General features: G+C 29.0%; 4 protein-coding genes across 4 annotated transcripts; 3 read left to right on the top strand and 1 right to left on the bottom strand.

Annotated features, from left to right (window-relative positions):
* Positions 1-746: 746 nt before the first annotated feature.
* On the top strand, positions 747-8,075 carry LOC123262905 (dynein axonemal intermediate chain 2). The gene is made up of 8 exons (XM_044725393.1): positions 747-972; positions 1,054-1,215; positions 1,293-1,551; positions 5,819-6,425; positions 6,600-6,735; positions 7,252-7,398; positions 7,513-7,707; positions 7,941-8,075. The coding sequence occupies exons 1-8, from the start codon at positions 778-780 to the stop codon at positions 8,007-8,009; spliced, it is 1,770 nt and encodes a 589-aa protein (XP_044581328.1). The 5' UTR covers positions 747-777; the 3' UTR covers positions 8,010-8,075.
* Positions 8,076-8,298: 223 nt separating this feature from the next.
* Positions 8,299-13,083, top strand: LOC123263307 (jouberin-like). The gene is made up of 3 exons (XM_044725940.1): positions 8,299-10,148; positions 10,212-11,307; positions 11,806-13,083. The coding sequence occupies exons 1-3, from the start codon at positions 8,414-8,416 to the stop codon at positions 13,001-13,003; spliced, it is 4,029 nt and encodes a 1,342-aa protein (XP_044581875.1). The 5' UTR covers positions 8,299-8,413; the 3' UTR covers positions 13,004-13,083.
* A 248-nt stretch (positions 13,084-13,331) lies between these two features.
* On the top strand, positions 13,332-17,643 carry LOC123263740 (protein disulfide-isomerase TMX3). Its single transcript, XM_044726712.1, has 9 exons — positions 13,332-13,586; positions 13,859-13,947; positions 14,056-14,219; positions 14,421-14,604; positions 14,884-15,028; positions 15,102-15,342; positions 15,544-15,736; positions 16,819-17,020; positions 17,099-17,643. The coding sequence occupies exons 1-9, from the start codon at positions 13,544-13,546 to the stop codon at positions 17,131-17,133; spliced, it is 1,296 nt and encodes a 431-aa protein (XP_044582647.1). The 5' UTR covers positions 13,332-13,543; the 3' UTR covers positions 17,134-17,643.
* On the bottom strand, positions 17,642-19,018 carry LOC123263741 (programmed cell death protein 5). The gene is made up of 4 exons (XM_044726714.1): positions 18,844-19,018; positions 18,135-18,243; positions 17,876-18,039; positions 17,642-17,786 (listed from the first exon to the last, which is right to left on the bottom strand). Exons 1-4 carry the CDS (start codon positions 18,907-18,909, stop codon positions 17,742-17,744), a joined length of 384 nt encoding a protein of 127 aa, XP_044582649.1. The 5' UTR covers positions 18,910-19,018; the 3' UTR covers positions 17,642-17,741.
* Positions 19,019-19,242: the final 224 nt, after the last annotated feature.

The raw sequence follows: 19,242 nt of genomic DNA, 5'->3' as shown, positions 1-19,242 counted from the left end.
CACATTTTATGAAGAATGTACTTTTATTGTTAAATAAAGTAATAGTTTAAAAATAAATATCTCAAAGATAAAATAAAAAAATTTTGTGTTTTATGCAATCCTAAATTATATGAAAATTATAAAACCTTATATTATTTATTTCGCGAGAGTTAACAAAAAGTATTTTGTAATATAATCAAGTTATTATCTCACACCAACTTATAATTATAGCATATAATTATTTTATATAAAAAGTGTGTAGCAATAAATAAAATTGTGAGTATAAAACTCGTCCACAAATTAGTTTATAAACTTGACATACATACATAGATATTTGTATGAATATGAATATAGTTATAATATACATTTACAAGTATTTATGAATGCTTATATACCGTTGAGAAAATAAAAAATAATTATGAAAGTCATTGGAGAATGAAATTAACTATTTTATTATGTTCTGTTAGTTTATGGCAGTATATAGAAATAAAAAAATTACTTTCACTATAATTAAAACTAAAATTGAATAAAGAGTTTTAATAAACATAAAAATTCCAGTGAAAAAAAAAATTTTATTTCAATACTGAATTTACTTTTACTTTAAAATTTTTCTTTCTTACAAATATTTATTTTAAATAATAACCATTATTAACTTAGCCATTGTTATTCAAATTGAAAGTAAATATCGTAAGTAAGTTTCCATGGATGTTAGACTTATTGATTTAATATAATTTCGTTTGTACGAATCAAATACGGTAAAATTAATCTCCAGTGAAAAGTATATTTTAAAAATAAAAAATGGATTTGAAATTAGAAAATACTCAGTATGCTTATTTGAAGACACGTTCACAGTTCGGAAAGTGGTACAGTTTCTCGGAACACAATAAACTAGAAGTAGATATTAAATCTGACAAATCATTAATGCGTGATTACATACGAGTAGATCCAGTAACTCGTACTACACAATGCAGTAAAAATTTCAGCGTACATGAGGTAGTTTATTTTATATTCAATTTGTTACTTAAAGGTAAAAATTCACTGTAAAATTAAATAAAAATCATAATAATTGAAAAGGTAAATACAATGACTGCGACTTTTAAAGAAGCCGGGCTACATCATGTTGAAGGTGGATGGCCTAAAGATATAAACATGTATGATATAGAACAAACTGTTCGCTATAGACGTAAAGTTGAAAAAGACGAACTTTATATTCATACAATGCTACAATTATTACCCGTAATTATACTGTCTTTTTAGTCAAGCTCAAATAATGATTATAATCATATATTTAATTTAAAAAATACATATTTTAGGCAATGGAACACTGTATTCTTCAGAATAATGCGTGTAATATTTATGAGCAATATTTCAATGACACAGAGGCAGTACCATTAGTGCAAAGAACATTTTCGCGTACTGTTAATGTTTACCGAGATGTAATACCGGTAAAACGCCCAATCACTCATCTTTCGTGGTCACCAGATCAAGGCACACGAATGGTTGTCAGTTATTGTAATAGAGACTTCAAAAAATCTACTATTCACAGCAACTTTTCTTATGTTTGGGATATTGGTAAGTCGTCTTCTTAAGAGTTAAACATATTTTTTTTTTTTTTTTTCTGAAAATTTTAATCCTTTTAGCAGTCGGTAAACTTATGTATTAAAAGATTCAAATTCAAGTTAACCACTACTCTCTAAAAAATAATTAGTGAAACCTTAAGTCAATGACTCATTTCGCCGCCGCCAAATTAGCCTTTATTCCGAAATCATGCATGCCGAACAATTATCATACGCATTATTTGTTGATGTTTCTTCTGGACTCATTTTTGTTCAAATAAACAACAAAAATTATAAAAGTTTTTCTTCCTTCAAATCGTCATATAAATTATGAGGGATTACATTCTTGTGCCCGCAATCTTGACTTATCTTTATTCATTCTCATCTTCTTTTTCTCAAACTCAATAGCCAGGCTTCCTTTTTTAGTTTAAATTTTGTTAAAAACTGGGCATCAGGGATTGTTGAAAAATCCTATCAACTTACCGGAGGTAAAAGAGCTTGATATCAACATCTAAGGTATAGCGCATCATCTGACCGAGTGCCTTGATTTCTCCTCCTGTCTATTTCATTCACCAAGCGGCTCATATTAGGGATGGAAACATAAGCTGAAGGATCAATTCTCGATTCCGATTCTTTTTTCAGAAATTTCAATTCTCAGAATCGATTAATCAATTTCAAGAATCGATTCTTTTAAATAATCGATTCTGAGTAAAATTTTTTTTTTAATTAAAATTTCATAAATTTTTTTAATTTTAAGAAATAAAACTAGCATAATAAGGTAAAAGGTACAACAAAATGCAAATTGAAAAAATATTTTTACATTTTATTAAAAAAGTAACATTTGAAAACATTAATAAAATTAGTATTTTACTCAAATAATTAGTTAAATATTATTATGATAACCATGAATTTGTAAGATAGATTTTAAGATAACCAACATATTCAAATGATTAGGTGATAATCTACTTCTGAGCTGATTTGAAATCAACCCTGAGTGTGAAAATAAGCGTTCACACAGCGTAGATGTTGCAACAACACTTAAGTATTTTCTAGCTACAGTCGACAAATAGGGGTAATCAGATTCGAGCGATTTCCAAGTTGCAATCGGGTTAGGATTAGTTTTCCAGTCTACTGTAGACCGATTAATAGACTGCATAAGTTCGATAGGCAGACCGCCTGCTTCATCACTGTCAGCGACTTGAATGTTGTGTTGCACAGCATCGTCTAAAAAATCCCACAGATCATTACTACCTGAAGATGGTTGATGATCTGTAAGATGATTTTCGCAGGTAATCACAAGAGTTTTCGATGACTTAATTTCTTTTTTTAAAATTACACCTATACAGACAAGATTTCAATACCATATTAAAATCATATACAAATGAAAATAAAAATTTTCTCAAATATTTGAATTGAACGAAATCCGATTGAATGCGAACGCACAGAAAGCGCTAATTTTAAAATATTTTCATAATGAGATATAAAATTACTTTGGGCCATTTTTTATTCAATATATTGATGCTATAGTGTCATTACTCCGGCATTAAAATAAATTATAGACTCGATCACTAAGAAGCGATTCTGATAACTGGGAATCGAGTCTAAATAATCGAATTTTTTGACCACAGAATCGATTCTCGGGTAGAATCGGAATCGATTTTACCATCCCTAGCTCATATTTCAAAGATAAATTAACGAAATATCTTGAATTTTTTTAAATTGAATTGTAATTTGAATCGGACACTCAGCTAAAGGGCAATTCGTGTTTTAGGTAGGTTGGTCAAGGAGCCCTGCCGCTTTCGCAAAGCATAGTATTCCTATTACTCCAACTTCCCTCATGAGATGATTGATCTCTGTGTCCCCGCCTAGAAATTTCTCGCGGGCCTCTTGAAGAGGTACACAGTTTGTCAACAGATGTAGAAGAGTTTCGTTCTTTATGTTGCATCTAAGGCATAGTGCTTCTTGGGTTATGCCCACGCGCTTAAAATGTTTAGCAGTGGTCTAATGTCCCATAATCAGCCCGATCATCATGTGATGAAGGTCTTACTTTGTGTACTGGAGTATTTTTATTTAATATTAATTATTTAAAAATTAGGTTGGCAATAGCCTAATCGGCTCGGTACCTGCATTTCGAAAGAGTGGGACCAGGGTTCGATTCCGGCGCGCACCAATATTTTTCAATGATTATAAACTAAGAATATGTGCGTTTCATTGCCAGCCTCTGTACCGGTCGGGTTTTCTGTGGTTTTCCCATATAGTTATGGAGGTAAAATGTCATTATAGAAGTAACTCCATACAATTTAAGACCGTAATGCAAATGCAGGTACTGATTATAACGCGTAAGTCGACCACAGTCGCAGCACATGTGTGTCGGGCATGAAAGAAAAAAAATCCCGACATGCAGGGGGGTGGGGACGAAAAAGTGGTTGAGAGTTATAATGACGGGGTTGAGAGACTATATTGCGGAGAAAAAAGTGGAGAGATAATAATTCCCCACCCTCCCTTGTAAAACACTCTACAGTGATACAAGTAAAACCATCCTCAATTATAATTATTTAAAAATTAATAGAAACGGTTATTATGATTTATCACGACGATTATTATTAACTTTCATTATTGTATTATTTTAGTTAATATTATTATTTATTGTTACGGTAAATTTGAAGAAATTATAAGTTTGAAGAGTGTGAGAAATTATTTTAAAGCCAACTGAGTCTAGCGTGAAAAAGAAAATAATTGTGAAAGAATTTAAAAGAATGGAAAATTATTCTAAGTTAGTATGGAAAAGAAAAATAATTTTGTAAGAAATTATTTTAAAGAATAAATATAGTACTTAGAATCTGGCCGATGAATAGATAATAAAAAATGAAAGAATGACGATTGAAATTTAAATAATTATGAACGACTTAACGAAATTATTTTACGGAAAATAAAAACTTAGAAATTTTCTACGATTGTTGAGCTTGCGCGATTCAAAAATCTGTTAAGTACCGTTTGGAAAATAAATTTAATCATTTCTTTCTCGGAAGTTTTCTTTCTCGGAAATTTTCAACAATTTTATTTCTTAGCTGAAGGAAAAAGGCTGGCAATAGCTTAATTGGCTCAGTGCTTGCATTTCGAAAGATCGGGACCCGAGTTTGATTTCGGCGCACACCAATATTTCTCAGCGATTATAAATAAAGAATATGTGCGTTACATTGCCAGCCTCTGTACCGGCCAGGTTTTCTGTGGTTTTCCCATATAGTTATGGAGGGAAAATGTCATTATAGAAGAACCTCTATACTATTTAAAGTCGTAATGCAAATGCAGGTACTGATTATAACGCGTAAGTCGGCCACAGTCGCAGCAACGTGTGTGTGTCAGGCATGAAAAACCCTGACATGCAGGGGGTGGGGACGAAAAGGTAGTGACAAAAATAAGAATAATAATGGAAGGTGAAAAGTACAACGGGAAATTAATAATAAAAAGTGTGAAAAAACAAGGGAGCGATAATAATTCCTCACCCTCCCTTATAAAATACTTTCCAGTGATACAAGTAAAACCTCCATTATTATTATTATTCTTAGCTGAAGAAATTAAAATTGTCTAACAGTATTTTTTTTTGTTGAAAAAAAGTTTTCTAAATTTGAGAAAAAACAATTTTGGATGAAAATTCTCGAGTTGTCTATCTAAAATTGCTTTTTTCTAAATCTAGAAAACTTTTTTCCAACAAGAAAGTTACTGTGAGAAAAATTTTGATTACTTCAGCAAAAAAATAAAATTATTGAAAATTTTTAACAAATTAATTTTTTTTCACAAGAATGCCCGTATTTTTCGAAATAAATTTTTTTTTTCGCCGTGTATATGTCGAAAAGTCGGCGAAATTTTGATAATTACAATGGTAGTATTAATTTTCTTTTAATAAAAAAACAATCTTTTTTTTATTAACTACAGTATTTTTATCATCTACCAAGAAACTTATTTTTATAAAATAGTTATAAATTTATTATAATAAAAACTTAAACAGTAAGAAGTAGACTATGAAACAATTTTATTTATGTACGTAAAAAGTTTATAGATATTTGATATTATTGGAAAAAATAAAATTGGTAACCGATACTTTCTCAAATTAATGAACGAATCGGTTTCATTTTTTACTTAATTATTCAAGAGATAATAATGAACAGCGAGTTTTTTTTTAATATTTTGTTTTATGAAAATTAATTACGGTAAAAATGATTTTTTAATGTTAATTAATTTTGTTTAATTTGTTAATGTACAAAAAGTACAATGATTAATTTCAGAGAATCCGAATAACCCATTAATGACTCTGAAATCATCGTGTCAAATAGTCGCTACAGAGTACAACCCTAAAGACAGTAATACGCTGATAAGTGGATTAATATCAGGTCAAGTAGCGAGCTGGGACCTGCGGCGTGGCTATGAACCTATTGATGTAAGCTTGGTCGAGAATAGTCACCGTGACGCCTGTAATAAAGTTCTGTGGATAAATTCCAAAACTGGAACCGAGTTCTTCAGTTCATCCAGAGACGGTCAAATAAAATGGTGGGACACAAGGAAACTTCAAGCACCCACGGATACATTGATCATTGATCTAGTTAAACCAGAAGAGCAGGACATCGAACGTGCTACTGGAGTTACAACATTGCAATTTGAATCTTCACTGGGTACACGGTTTATGTGTGGCCTTGAAAATGGTATCGTCATATCAGGCAATCGGAAAGGTAAAACACCAAGTGAAAAAATAGCAACGCGCTTTAGGGCTCAGTACGGACCTGTTATTTCTGTATTGAGAAATCCGACGTTTGTTAAAAATTTTTTAACCGTTGGGGATTGGGCTGCTAGAATTTGGTCTGAAGATTGCCGTGAATCTTGTATCACATGGACTCCGTGAGTTTTTACACTTAATTGATTTTGATTTTTAAAAATTATTACTCTTTACACATGGAAAAAAAAATTTGTTTGAATTCTTAAAGTAAAAAATTTTTCTTAGTTTGTCGATTCTACTTGATTCAAAAATTTTTTTTCAGTGCATTAATATTAATTTATAGAATTTTTTTTAAGCGGGCATCGGGAACTTCTTACTAGCGGTGCATGGAGTACAACACGTTTTTCTGTATTTTTTTTAACAAAAGCAGACGGTACATTAGATGTGTGGGATTTATTAGTACAGCAAGATTCCCCTGTTCTCAGTGTGAAGGTATTATTATTATTATTATTATTATTATTATTATTAATAGTATAAATCAATTAATTTATAATATAGATGGATACTTAATTGAAGAGACTTAATTATATATAATAACGTTAAATAATACCTACAATTATTATTTCGACTTTATGAAAATTAATTGGTATGTATGAGAGAATTTCGAGCGTCTAAATCAATCAATTACCGTTGATTAGTAATAACGTTTTCTCTATATTTAGTAACGTAAACAATTTTATTAGCCTTCTAATTCAATTTCCACTGAAATATTGAAGGATTATTTAATCAATATAATATATATATATATATATATATATATATATATATATATATATATATATATATATAATAAAAATATATATATATAGTTGAAATATGAATGCATGATTGATTTAAACAAAACACGCTTCATTTATAGTGATAATATTAATAATAAATATATTATATTTAAAATTAATATAAGTACGAAATAATAAATTATATTTAATTTAACAAAATCTATTTCAGGTTTGTGATGATAGTTTGACGTGTGTAAATCCACATGAGCAAGGCCAATTAGCCGCAGTGGCTGGTAAAAATGGCACAACTTATTTACTGGAATTTTCAGAAACACTTACTGTCAATCAGAAAAACGATAAACTTTTATTTACAGCCGTAATTATACCACCTTTTTTTAATACTTAGAACACTAAAATTACGTAATTAGTACTAGTTACTCATGATGATTTATATAATGGTTGTATTTATGTATTTTAATATATTTCCAAGCTCATTGACCGAGAGACCAGGCGAGAAAAAGTTATTGAAGCAAAAAATCGTGAGATTCGTTTAAAAATGAAATCAAATCGCGTTGAAGTTGATGCAGATGGGACAAGAGGATCCAGAAAAAATTCTAAAACTGTAGATGCTAATAATCCTGCTATCATTCAATGTGAACAGGAATACGAATCAGCAATTGAGGCTGTACGAAAAAACTTACTCTTACATATCAAATATCACATTGGTTGAATAATTCGATTTTTTAATTTTGTGAAATAATTAAATTATTCATTAATTTATTTCACGCAGGGCAAATTAATAAACATTTAAATTTTTTCAAAAAAAAAAAAAAAACACAATTAATTGAATTTGTCAACTATTGCAAAATTTGTGTCATTTATTTTTGTATCTAATTAATAGTATTTAATTAATTTCAGGAGTCAGCGCGATTCGCAATGATGGATGATAATGACAATAATAATTTCGCTAATGAAGCGACTGCTTGAATTTTATTTTTTATTTTATTTGTAAATAACTGAAATTTTTTTAATTATAATTGATGGTAAATAAAAATATATAAATCGATTTAATTGAATTAGTTTAAAAAAAAAATTGACCTACTCCATCAAAATATTTTACAAAAATCGATACCGTTAAAAATATAAAAATTTTATTTTAATAAATAAAAACAACTAACATTACAATTAATTTGATAAAATCATACGAAATACTAATATGTAAGTTTGTGTGTTGTATTTGTATATACATGTATGAAAAATATCGATTCTACGTTGCATGGTTACGAGTTTCGTAATGTAACAGTAAGCAGCTGTAGTAGCGCACCTGTCAGTATTGTCTAAAAACAACATTCATACAATCGACTGTCAAAAAGTTTACAAATAAATTCACAATGTTGAAACGAGCGAGAAATAATAGTGAAGATATAATAGAAGAAATTAATACTGGAAGTGCGGGTTTGAGTGGTAAATTTGGTGGAATTGGTAGCAAAATGGAGAAAATATTTCGCGCTGCTTTTCGTAAAGATTTGAGTCAGTCAACACAAGAGTTAAATGAAGAAGTTGACAATAATTCGCTGCAATTAAATGATGAAAGTAATAAAAGAGAAGTAATTAATAAAAAAAAATTAATACGTGGTAAAATGAAACGTGCTAAAGCTCTAGGTAGTTCTGATTGGTCTCCAGATGTTGATTTTGGGTCAAAAAAAAATCTCGTTAACGAAAAAGGGATGGAAGATGATGAAATTCAAGAGATTATTGATAAAAATGAGAATAGTGAAAATAATATGGATAAAAGTGCCAGAAAATCACGTAAATTAAAAAGATCTGAGCGTGTACGTTCTAATGACGTAGAATCGAAGCCCGATATCGTCGTGGTAGATATACATCGCGAGAATTTAAGCAAGTCACCTAAAGAAATTGAAGAAACTGTTATCGAAACAATGGCTTTTAAGGATGGTGAAACGGAACCGGACATAACTTATCATTCTAATAGTAGTCAAAAGCCATTAGACAAGATGACACAAGAGAGCTTGGTTGATTCAGTGAAGAAGCAACGAAAGCGTTGGTCTAAAGATGCTAACATTGTTATTCCTCGAAAAGAATCAGTGTCTTCATCTAGTGTCTCAGAAAGAAGTAATTCTTGGGTCGATAAGTCAAGAACAAAAAAACCTGTTCCAGCCCCACGGCTTAATAAATTTATCAACGAAGAGAATATCGAACGTGATGATGAATTAGGAGAAAATAATGGAGGATTTGAATCGGATCATGATTACGTAGATCAAGTTCTGGTTGTTGAAACAGAATTTGGGACAGTAGAAAATACTAAAATTGAAATCAAACCGGCGGAAAATAAATGTGAAGAATTTGAAAGTAAGCCAGTTATGAAATCTGTTGAGAGACTTACTAATGTATCAGATATTGAAAAAATTAATCAAGAGACATTTTTACCCAAACAAAAAGTATCCGATCGAGAGCGTGATTCTGAAAGTCACAAAAAAAGTTCTAAGAGTTCCTCGCGAGAAAAGAAGAAACGTGTAAAACATTCCAGACGAAAAAATCTATCGACTGGTGAAGATTCGACAAGTTCAGATATTCCGAAAATTCCTGAAGTTTTAGTTTCTTCGAAAGAAGATGATAAGTTAAAAAAAATAAAGGAACATGCGAAATCTAAATTAAAGTCATCTTCAAGTAGATCGCAATCTGGAACAATTAGTTCTCAATCCATTGATGTTAAATCTCCGCAACGTAAAAACAGGAAGACTAGAAAGAAAAAAGAAGAAATAAAACGTGAAATTAAGTATATTTCAGTTACTATTCACAGAGCAGACATGCTGATAGCTGATTATGTAACTAAACATCCGATGGTAATTGTTCATGTTGTGGAAGAAAGTACGGGGAGTTATTTAAAGACAAGCAAAGATTCCAAGAGCTATTTACAACCGCTGATAACCGGGACATTTGACTTTCGAGAAAATAAATCTATGGTACCGTCCTGGGAAGAAGAATTAGTTTTTGAGTATGATTTTGATGATATTGTTAATCAGGATAATCATCAAACATTAATTCTCTTTGAAATCGTTGATCTTCCAAGCTTTGCTGAGGCTTCGTATACATACGATCATTTTGGTAATATTTTATAAATTATTATTCAGTTAAAATAATTTTTTATTAATATTTAAAATTTTACAGGTGGTGAAAACTGTTGGTATAAAATAGCTTGGGCATTTTTAAAACCAGTAGGGGCAAATGGTGTCACTCATATTGACAAATTTGTACGACTCCAGTTATATAAACCAAAGAGGAATTCACGAAGGTCTATCAGACATCGATGTGAGCCTTACAGTTGGTGGAAATCCGGTTCTCGCGATAAGTATCCCAGTACTTTATTTGTAACTATTACTTCAGTAGAACCACCAAAACTGGAGCCGGTTTTTTATGGTCAGTTGACGCTTGATGAGTTCTCTGATGAACAAACGGAACCACCAAAGTCGGCTGTAAATACGGAAATCGTTAATATTTCAAGGTGGAGTCGTCTAGCAGCTCAATCATGCAAAATACCAAATGAATTACTTTTAAAAACAGAGGTCAGCGACAATGGATGTTTTTACGTTTGCTTCAGCAATAATGGCAAGTACTTGGCATGCGTTAATTGTGAAGAGTACGATTATCCGATAACAGTGTGGAAAATCGATGATGAAAAAATATTTGTCAAATTTTCTGGTCACAAAAGTTTCATTTATGCACTTGATTGGTCTCAAACGGACAACTATTTGCTGTCAGTTTCGTCAGATCGAACAGCGAGAGTGTGGGACGTTGAAAATAAATTAATCAACGAAATAAATATGCTACCTCATCCGTCGTATGTCTATTGTGGTAAATTTCAACCGTCTAAACATCAAATAATTATAACAGGTTGTTATGATCACGTAGCCAGAGTTTGGTCACGTAAAAAAAATAATAATAATTACGAGTTAATACAAGAACTTGAGACACATGATGGTTTTGTCAATGATATTTGCTTTTTAAATGACGGTGATCTTCTGACAGCTGACAGTGTTGGTATTGTTATTCATTGGACCTTGAAAATTAAGAAAGGAGGCTTCAGAGATTGGAAAATCTCGCGTAAAATAAAAATACGTGAAATAGAAAATGTTGTCATTAATACTATTGTATTACATCCATTGGGGTCTAGATTATTGGTACATTCTCGTGATAACGGTTTGAGAATGATTGATTTGGCTACTGGTGTTGTCCTACAAAGATATTTAGGATTAAAAAATTCAAGGTAATATTTTATAATTAATGGTACTGAAATTAGCAGACATCTAACAGTTTTTATAATAAAAATATTTTCAAAAATTCGTACTTGTACACTGATAAAAAAATTAACTTGACTCAAAAGCCAAAATCTTGAATCAAGAATACCATTTTGAAGAAAATGAGAAAATTCTTGAGTTAAGAAATTATTCTTAGTCTCAGAAAATGTTCTTCTTTAAGAATTTATTGTCTTGACTCAAGAAAATCATTTTCTTCAAAATGGTATTCTTGATTCAAAATTTTGGCTCTTGAGTCAAGTTAATTTTTTTATCAATGTAATTTTTTTTAATTTCTACTTGTGGAATTTTTTTGCTAAATTTTTCATTGTAATTTAATTGTTATAATAATCTAAAAAATTGTTAAATGTTTGTTAAATTCAATATCATTATAATTATTCATTTATTATAATTATTAATTGCTATAATTAACATCTAAATACAGTTAAATATTATAATTATTTTTATAGAGTACAAATAACAGCGAGAATATCTCCGTGTGGCAGTCTAATTCTTTGTGGTGATGAAGATGCTTCATTAAATATATGGAATACAGATTCCGGCAAGCATATAGCTGTTTATCAAACAAATTTAGCAGACGGTGTTATCACTGGTGTCGATTATCATCCGTATGATCACGCTTTAGCGTATTCAGTATTTGGGTTTGCAACTGAAGCATGTATATTACGTTTCAATAAACAATCAACTGGTGAATCTGTTGGATTAAAATTACTAGACATAGATTATCAACAAAACAATCACGATACGGAAATAAAATTAGTTGATTCAAATAGTAGATTTACAGCACCAAGACTTTCACACAGAAAATCTTATGATTCAATGAAATTAGAAAGCAAAGAAAATTTTGGGATTATGAATAATGACAGCCGTGAAGATTTACGTTCTAGATTAAAGTTGTTCAACGACTCAGAACGACAATTTAAAACACGCAGCACCAATAGACTCAGCAGTATAATTGCTAAAATTGATAAAATTCTTTCAAATAGCCACAATCAAAGTGCTACCACACGAACATTGTACGATATCAAAGCCAACGGAATACGAGGTTTGGAAGTAGACAGCCCCCATTATTTAGATCATCGCCAAGAGAAAGTGATGCCTTATGTCCCTCCGTTATTTTCAACATTAGAAGATAATTCGACCTCCGGTTCTAGATCGGAGATATTTGAAATGACTGATTTAAATAATTCTAATTTTAATATCTATTCTCATAATATTGAAAAAAACATTAAATGCAAAAGTTCAAGAAGTTACAAGCGTGCATCGATACCCAATAATGAAGATGTTGATAGTAAAACAATGTCCGATGGTGCATATTGTAATCGTAGAAGATTAAAAACTGTTTCTGAGAGAGTATTAACTGGATCTTGGGCTAATATTCGTGTCAAGGATTTAAAAGAAACCAGGAATAGAGGAGATAGAGGTAAATTTAGAGATAGTCATGATCTAGAGTTAGGTCAAGGTGATTTTAGAGATGAACGACACGAAAGTAGTCCAGAAAGTGGAGGGACTTATGTTCTTGATAAGCATGATGATGTTCATATTGAAAGTGAAAGCTCTGTGAGAAGTGATGTTACTTTTGTTATTGAAAGTGAAAAACCGGTACCTAAACCAAGGAAAAAATCTGCTCAACAGCTAAATGTGTAAATATCTACAAGTTCAACTTTATTTTATAAGTTTGTTATACTTTTGTTACTGAAATTTGAATAAATATTAATTTTTATTAATCAAATGTTTGCTTACTTACCTCTTCAAAAAAAATTTCCTAAGCCATTAATTGAATTATTATTTTTTTTTGTTTTTAGACAATAAATAAAAAAAAAAAATAATTAACTTTACAAAAAAAAACTACCTCGGTAAAATAAATTTTGAATATTTATGTAGTTCGCGCCATAAATTAGACAAGTTACCAAATTTATAAAACTACAAAATCTATAATTGCTTTATTGAGTTGGTAGTTCTAATTTACATATAAAACATATAAATCAGAATCCACTGTATGTTTTTAATTTAATAATGTATTGCCAGTGTAATTTTCGACAATGCATTACTATTCTACGATAATACAAATCAATAATTCATACAGATGTTGATAAAATAAATTTACTAACAAATAAGACGTTAAGTTTGGTGTGGATTATATTTAATGAGCCAAATAATTAAAATACTCTCCTAGTCTTCACAACAATGGTCTCTTTACTAAGATTAATTTTTTTTACATTTTTTTGTGGTAAGTAAATATTAAAAAATTATTTGATTATCATGTGTGAAATAATTTATTCGGTTTTTTTCTACTAAAAATTTTGTTTACCTTTGTAACTATAACCTTATTGAGACAATCGATAATCAGCTGTCATTTTCTTTCAAAAAATAATTGTTTGTTTTTATAATAATAATTATAACAAAAACAATATCAATAATATTGTTTACTTGAATAATGAGATTTTAATTACTTTTTATTGTTAAAAAAGAATAATAATATGTGGTATTTATTCTTTTTAGCATTCGTTGCTAATACGGCAGCATCCAGGGTTATTGAATTAAGCGATAGATTCTTAGATATTTATAAGGATGGACATTGGATGGTGATGGTAAGACAAAATTAATTCAATCGAATTTACGGTAAAAGTGAATGAAAAATTTATCGAAAGATTAATTGATAAAATTGAGTAACCATTTCATAAATTTAAATTAATTAGATGTATGCGCCTTGGTGTGCTCATTGCAAAAGACTGGATCCTGTTTGGGCACATGTGGCTCAACATCTTTATGCAACTTCCATAAAAGTTGGCAGAGTTGATTGTACAAGATTTACAAATGTGGCTCAAAATTTCAAAATACGTGGATTTCCTACTATTTTATTGTATGTTTATTATTTATTATTTATATTCTTCAATAATCAGGTGTCTAGGTGTCCTCATTTTCAAGGTCTTTAAAACACAAAAAAAAAAAACTCGAAATGAGCTCACTTTTACCACTGGATACTATAATATAGACTTACATAAATATTTAATAGTGGGTTTTTTTGATGAATATTAATATAATTAATTTTTTTTTCCAATAGTTTGAAAGGTGATCAATATTTTACCTATAATGGCGATAGAACAAAAGAAGAAATAGTTAAATTTGCATTGAGATTAAGTGGCCCACCCGTTCAAGAAATAACAAAACGACAAAGTTTTAACACTATAAAAAATCAGCATGACCTATACTTTTTGTACGTCGGAGAAAAATTTGGACCTTTATGGGTAAAGTATTTAATAAAGTATTAATGACACTAAAATTAACAGACATTAAAAATTTTTTTAGAATTTTATAGTGATTAAATTATCAGTTAAAAAAATTAGTTAAAAAATTCCACATGCGAAAATTAAAAAAAATTTCTTAGTAAAATTTTTAAAAGCATTTTTTTCATCGTAATTAATTTTTTATAAAAATTAAAAAAACTTACAGTTGTCAGTTAACTCTAGTATAAGTATTTAATTTAATTTAAATTATTTAATCTATTAATATTATTTTATTTGTAGAACTTATATCATAAAACAGCTGATGCATTTCAACCTTATGCATTTTTTTATGAATCTCATCCCCATGTTGTCGGTAATCATGCACCAGTAGAAAATACACCGGTTATTTTTGTCTATAAAGAGAACTCTCATTACAATTTTACTGGTAATATAAATAATAACTTACAGTTCATTTTATTACAAACTTGATATTTTATATACATTAATTTTTCCTGTAGCTCACAATGAAAGTGAAATAGAAGCATTAAATGAAACGTTGTATACTTGGGTGAATGCTGAACGTTTTCCAACATTCCCAAAAGTAACACGGGGTAATCTTCATCAGTTGTTTAAGACTAATAAAAATCTCGTACTAGCGGTAGTGGAAGAAAATGCTGTTGAAGATGTTTCACCCGATATGTTGGAGTTTAGAGATATGGTGGAGTCAGTAATTAAGAAAAAACGTGAAAAATATCACGAGTAAGTCATAATTTATTTAATTAACAATGTATAGTACGTTAAATCTTGTTAATAGGATTTTTAAACAGAACTTTCTACCTTTTAAAGAAATTTAACGACTGTGAAGTATCACAATCATATTAAAGTTTAGTTAATAAACTGAAAGAAGAGAAAATGCACTTTTTAAACTAAAGATTATGTTTAATAAATTGTTATTTTCAGTCACTTCCAATTCGGCTGGGTAGCAAACAGCGAATTGATCAACAGCATTGCTATGACAGAAATGCCTCTACCCAGTTTAATAGTAATTAATACAAAAACGAATCATCATCACATACCTGACGATGAACCAGGAGAATTAACAGCTCAAGCTATTGAGATGTTTTTGGAACATATACGCAATGATAGTGCACCAGTAAGACTATTTAAATTTTTTAATAAAGTATTGTAAAGTAAAAGACCCAGTTATTGACACTGGCCTAGTTGATTGACACTTGCAATTTTATTCTCATTAAAAAAATAAAATGTTATCAGAAAAACAATTATCTTAAAATTTATAATTCAAAAATTATCTATACACTAATAAAAAAATTGACTTGACTCAAGAGCCAAACTCTTGAACCAAGAATACCATTTTGAAGAAAATGATTTTCTTGAGTCAAGAGAATAAATTCTTGAGCTAAGAAATTATTCTTGGTCTAAGAAAATTTTCTTGTTTCAAGAATTTATTCTCTTGACTCAAGAAAATCATTTTCTTCAATATGGAATTCTTGGTTCAAGAGTTTGGCTCTTGAGTCAAGTCAATTTTTTTGTCAGTGTATTATTAAGAGAATAAGAGAAATTTTATGGTCAGTGTATTTATATAATAAAATGGGTTTTTATGGTTAAATTTGGTATCGTTGGATAGGTTTTGACCTGAAGTTGTGCTTTTTGGAGAATTTATATCATTCTCACCAATAGTCAATTTATGATGATAAGTATTTAGGCTGCATTTGAAAAAGCTCTATCTCTAGATACATAATTAAGAAATGACCTTTTATCTTGTGAACTATTGACCTTTTTAAAGACATAAGCTCATCCCGATGTTACACTTATCAAGACCTTTCATTTGAGTACCCACATCAATTTTTCATATATTACATATATGTATAAATAAAAAATATATCAAAAATGCATGTGGGTACTCAAATGAAAGCTCTTGATGAGTGTAACATCGGGATGAGCTTATATCTTTAAAAACGTCAATAGTTAAGAAAGTACAGTGCAGTTTAACAAAATTCATTATTTAATAAAGCAAAATTTTATTTATTTATAGTTCACAAGTCACGGCAGTCACATAGTGACTGCAAGGTTGCTAATATTTATTAATTTATTAGAGTCGATTTGTTTTATTTAATGTAAATAAAATTGCAAGTGTCAATAACTAGACCAGTGTCAATAACTGGGTCTTTTACCTTATTCAAAACAAAAAAATAATACATATTTAATTTAATGTAGCGATACGGAGGAAACCATATACTAGTGCAAATATATCGATCATGGTATGAAACAAAATCAACATTGATGTCAATGTGGAAAGGCAATCCTATATTGACGATGGTAGTGTTCGGACTTCCAGCATTATTTTTTTCGTTAATTTTATATGGAATTTGCTGTCCAGATATTTTAGATGCTGGAGAAGAAGAAGAAGATGAAGAAGGTTATATTTGAACTATTTATGTATTTTTAGAAAATATATATTCATATATGTTAAATTCACTTTTTTTTTTAATTACAGATGAAGCAGAAAAAAGCCATATGAAGAAAGATTAAAAACAATGAAACACATTTTTAATATATTGCGTTTAAGTAATGAATTTTTGTGAATACCTCATGAAAAAAATGATTGCCATGTACATTAGTGACAAATTTTAAGAATTTGTCTTGTATATTATTTAAAATTACTTCGATAATTACTCCGAATCGCATATGGTTCTGGTAATAGCGTAGTGTTTGTTAATAATTGAGACATTTAATAGAGTTATGCATCTTTGGTATGGAATTTTCAGAGGACAATACAAGCGACATTGAATTATATAATTGATATTATTAATGTCATTTATATTTATAAAGATAAACTTTGTTAGGCATCATTTTTAAATTGAAATTAATTGTTTGGTGTGTGAGTGTGATTTGAAAGAATTATTTATTTCAAAAGCTTTATTTATGAAAAATTATTTATTTAATGAGCATTCCAATCAATGTCATTTTGGAATTTTATAGACAAGAAAAAGCATTTAAAAGATAATTATTATTAAATAAATATGGAATATTTAAAAAGTTTTCGATTTTGATGAGTTTTATTGATACAAAATGTGTTATTAAATAAATTTAATCAAAAAAAAAAAAAATAATAAACCGATTCATTCATTTAAATATTGCTACAAATCATCGTCGCTATCTAAAGCTGCACGTCTTCTGTCAAACTAAAAATAAAAATAATATGATTATTTATCTTAAGAAAGAGAAATTCAATTTAATTTAGTAACTTTAGTTAATTTAAAGATAATAATACCTTAACAGTTGTTGTTTTTTGTGTTTGTTGATTAACACTTTCTAATAAACTAATGAGTTCTTTTTCACCTAATTTTCCTGGTAATTGTCCTCTCTGTGCCATATTAACAAGCATTTCTTCGACCATTTTTGCCTTTTCCGGCTTACCCAATGATAAAGTGTTCACTGTTGAATAATTAGAGCTCAATAATCATAATTATTTATAATTTCTCGTTTATTAAAAAAAGTCATATTTAATATCAAATTTTATTTTAACTTACGCCGTGCTCTAGCTGACTGATCCAATACTTGAGATAAAATTGAATGTTTCATATCTTGGATTTTTTGTCTCTGTTCTTCAGCAGCTTTTTGACTAGATTCATCACCACCCTATAAAATTATTAACAATCAGAATATTTAATATATAAAAAAAATAATTACTCTGAAATTAACAGACACCTGACATTTTTCAATTTTTCTATAAAGATCAACTAACTCTAGAGAATTATTTTGAGAAAATTACATTTATAATTTTTTAGAGCTTCTAATTTTTTAGAGCTTCTTCTGTTAGCAGACAGCTGACAATTTTCAGAATTTTTTTTATTAATAAAATTATCAGAAAAAAATTCCACATGTAAAAATTTGAAAATCTATACGTGCAATTTTTTAAAAATATTTTTTTATTGCTAATTCAATTAATAAAAAAAAATCGAAAATTTTTCGCTGTCGGCTAATTTTAGTTTCATAATTTTTCTTGCTATAATTTATTTGTTAAAAAAGTTTTTTAAATCATCAGATTTCTCTCAATTTCAATATCATAATTAATGAAAAAGATAAATAGTTTATTAAATATTTAATTATTAAACTATTATGACATAAAAAAATATTTGTAAATAAAAAATATTTGATGTCTACTATTTCCGATGTCAAAGTAGCTAAAGTCAATAATTATTACCTGTCAATAAATAAAAAATATTTAAATATTATTACCTGATATTGCGAACGTAGTTGAGCCATACGTTGCTGTCGAAGCATTTCAAGTTCGGGATCAGCCATTATTACTTTTTAAAATAATTATTTTATAATTAATAAGTCAATAAATAAACAATTTCTTGAAAACACTGCAGTAAAACAAAGAGGTTATGTTCAATGTTTAATGTATTCGACACAGCGTGTCTATTTATGGTTCTGATTCATTCCTGTTGGGTCTGAGAGTCGTTGCTGTTCGGTTCTTAACGACATCGCTCGGAATTTTACTTTAGTTCACTCAAGTCAAAATAACGGAAATCCGACACCGAAAATTAATATGTAAACAACAAAGAAAAGAAAGGTTTCTAAGAAAGCCATTTTGTAATTGACTCTTCGTTCTTTGTTAAAAAACTACGCAGT

The sequence above is a fragment of the Cotesia glomerata genome, linkage group LG4 (assembly GCF_020080835.1).
Source record: "Cotesia glomerata isolate CgM1 linkage group LG4, MPM_Cglom_v2.3, whole genome shotgun sequence".
In the NCBI taxonomy this organism is placed as follows: Eukaryota; Metazoa; Arthropoda; class Insecta; order Hymenoptera; family Braconidae; genus Cotesia; species Cotesia glomerata.
The sequence above is the reverse complement of the archived record's forward strand: the minus strand, read 5'-3'. Positions and strand labels throughout refer to the sequence as shown.

Bases quoted from the DNA above. Each gene is read 5' to 3' on its own strand.
- LOC123262905 (XM_044725393.1), top strand. From the start codon at position 778: ATGGATTTGAAATTAGAAAATACTCAGTATGCTTATTTGAAGACACGT. The intron at 1,552-5,818 runs GTAAGTCGTCTT...GATTAATTTCAG, and splicing joins TTCTTATGTTTGGGATATTG to AGAATCCGAATAACCCATTA. The intron at 6,426-6,599 runs GTGAGTTTTTAC...ATTTTTTTTAAG, and splicing joins TCTTGTATCACATGGACTCC to CGGGCATCGGGAACTTCTTA.
- LOC123263307 (XM_044725940.1), top strand. From the start codon at position 8,414: ATGTTGAAACGAGCGAGAAATAATAGTGAAGATATAATAGAAGAAATT. The intron at 10,149-10,211 runs GTAATATTTTAT...AAAATTTTACAG, and splicing joins GTATACATACGATCATTTTG to GTGGTGAAAACTGTTGGTAT. The intron at 11,308-11,805 runs GTAATATTTTAT...TTATTTTTATAG, and splicing joins TTAGGATTAAAAAATTCAAG to AGTACAAATAACAGCGAGAA.
- LOC123263740 (XM_044726712.1), top strand. From the start codon at position 13,544: ATGGTCTCTTTACTAAGATTAATTTTTTTTACATTTTTTTGTG. The intron at 14,220-14,420 runs GTATGTTTATTA...TTTTTCCAATAG, and splicing joins GGATTTCCTACTATTTTATT to TTTGAAAGGTGATCAATATT. The intron at 15,343-15,543 runs GTAAGTCATAAT...TGTTATTTTCAG, and splicing joins AAACGTGAAAAATATCACGA to TCACTTCCAATTCGGCTGGG.
- LOC123263741 (XM_044726714.1), bottom strand. From the start codon at position 18,909: ATGGCTGATCCCGAACTTGAAATGCTTCGACAGCAACGTATGGCTCAA. The intron at 18,244-18,843 runs GTAATAATATTT...ATAATTTTATAG, and splicing joins AACTACGTTCGCAATATCAG to GGTGGTGATGAATCTAGTCA. The intron at 17,787-17,875 runs GTATTATTATCT...TTTTATTTTTAG, and splicing joins AAAAAACAACAACTGTTAAG to TTTGACAGAAGACGTGCAGC.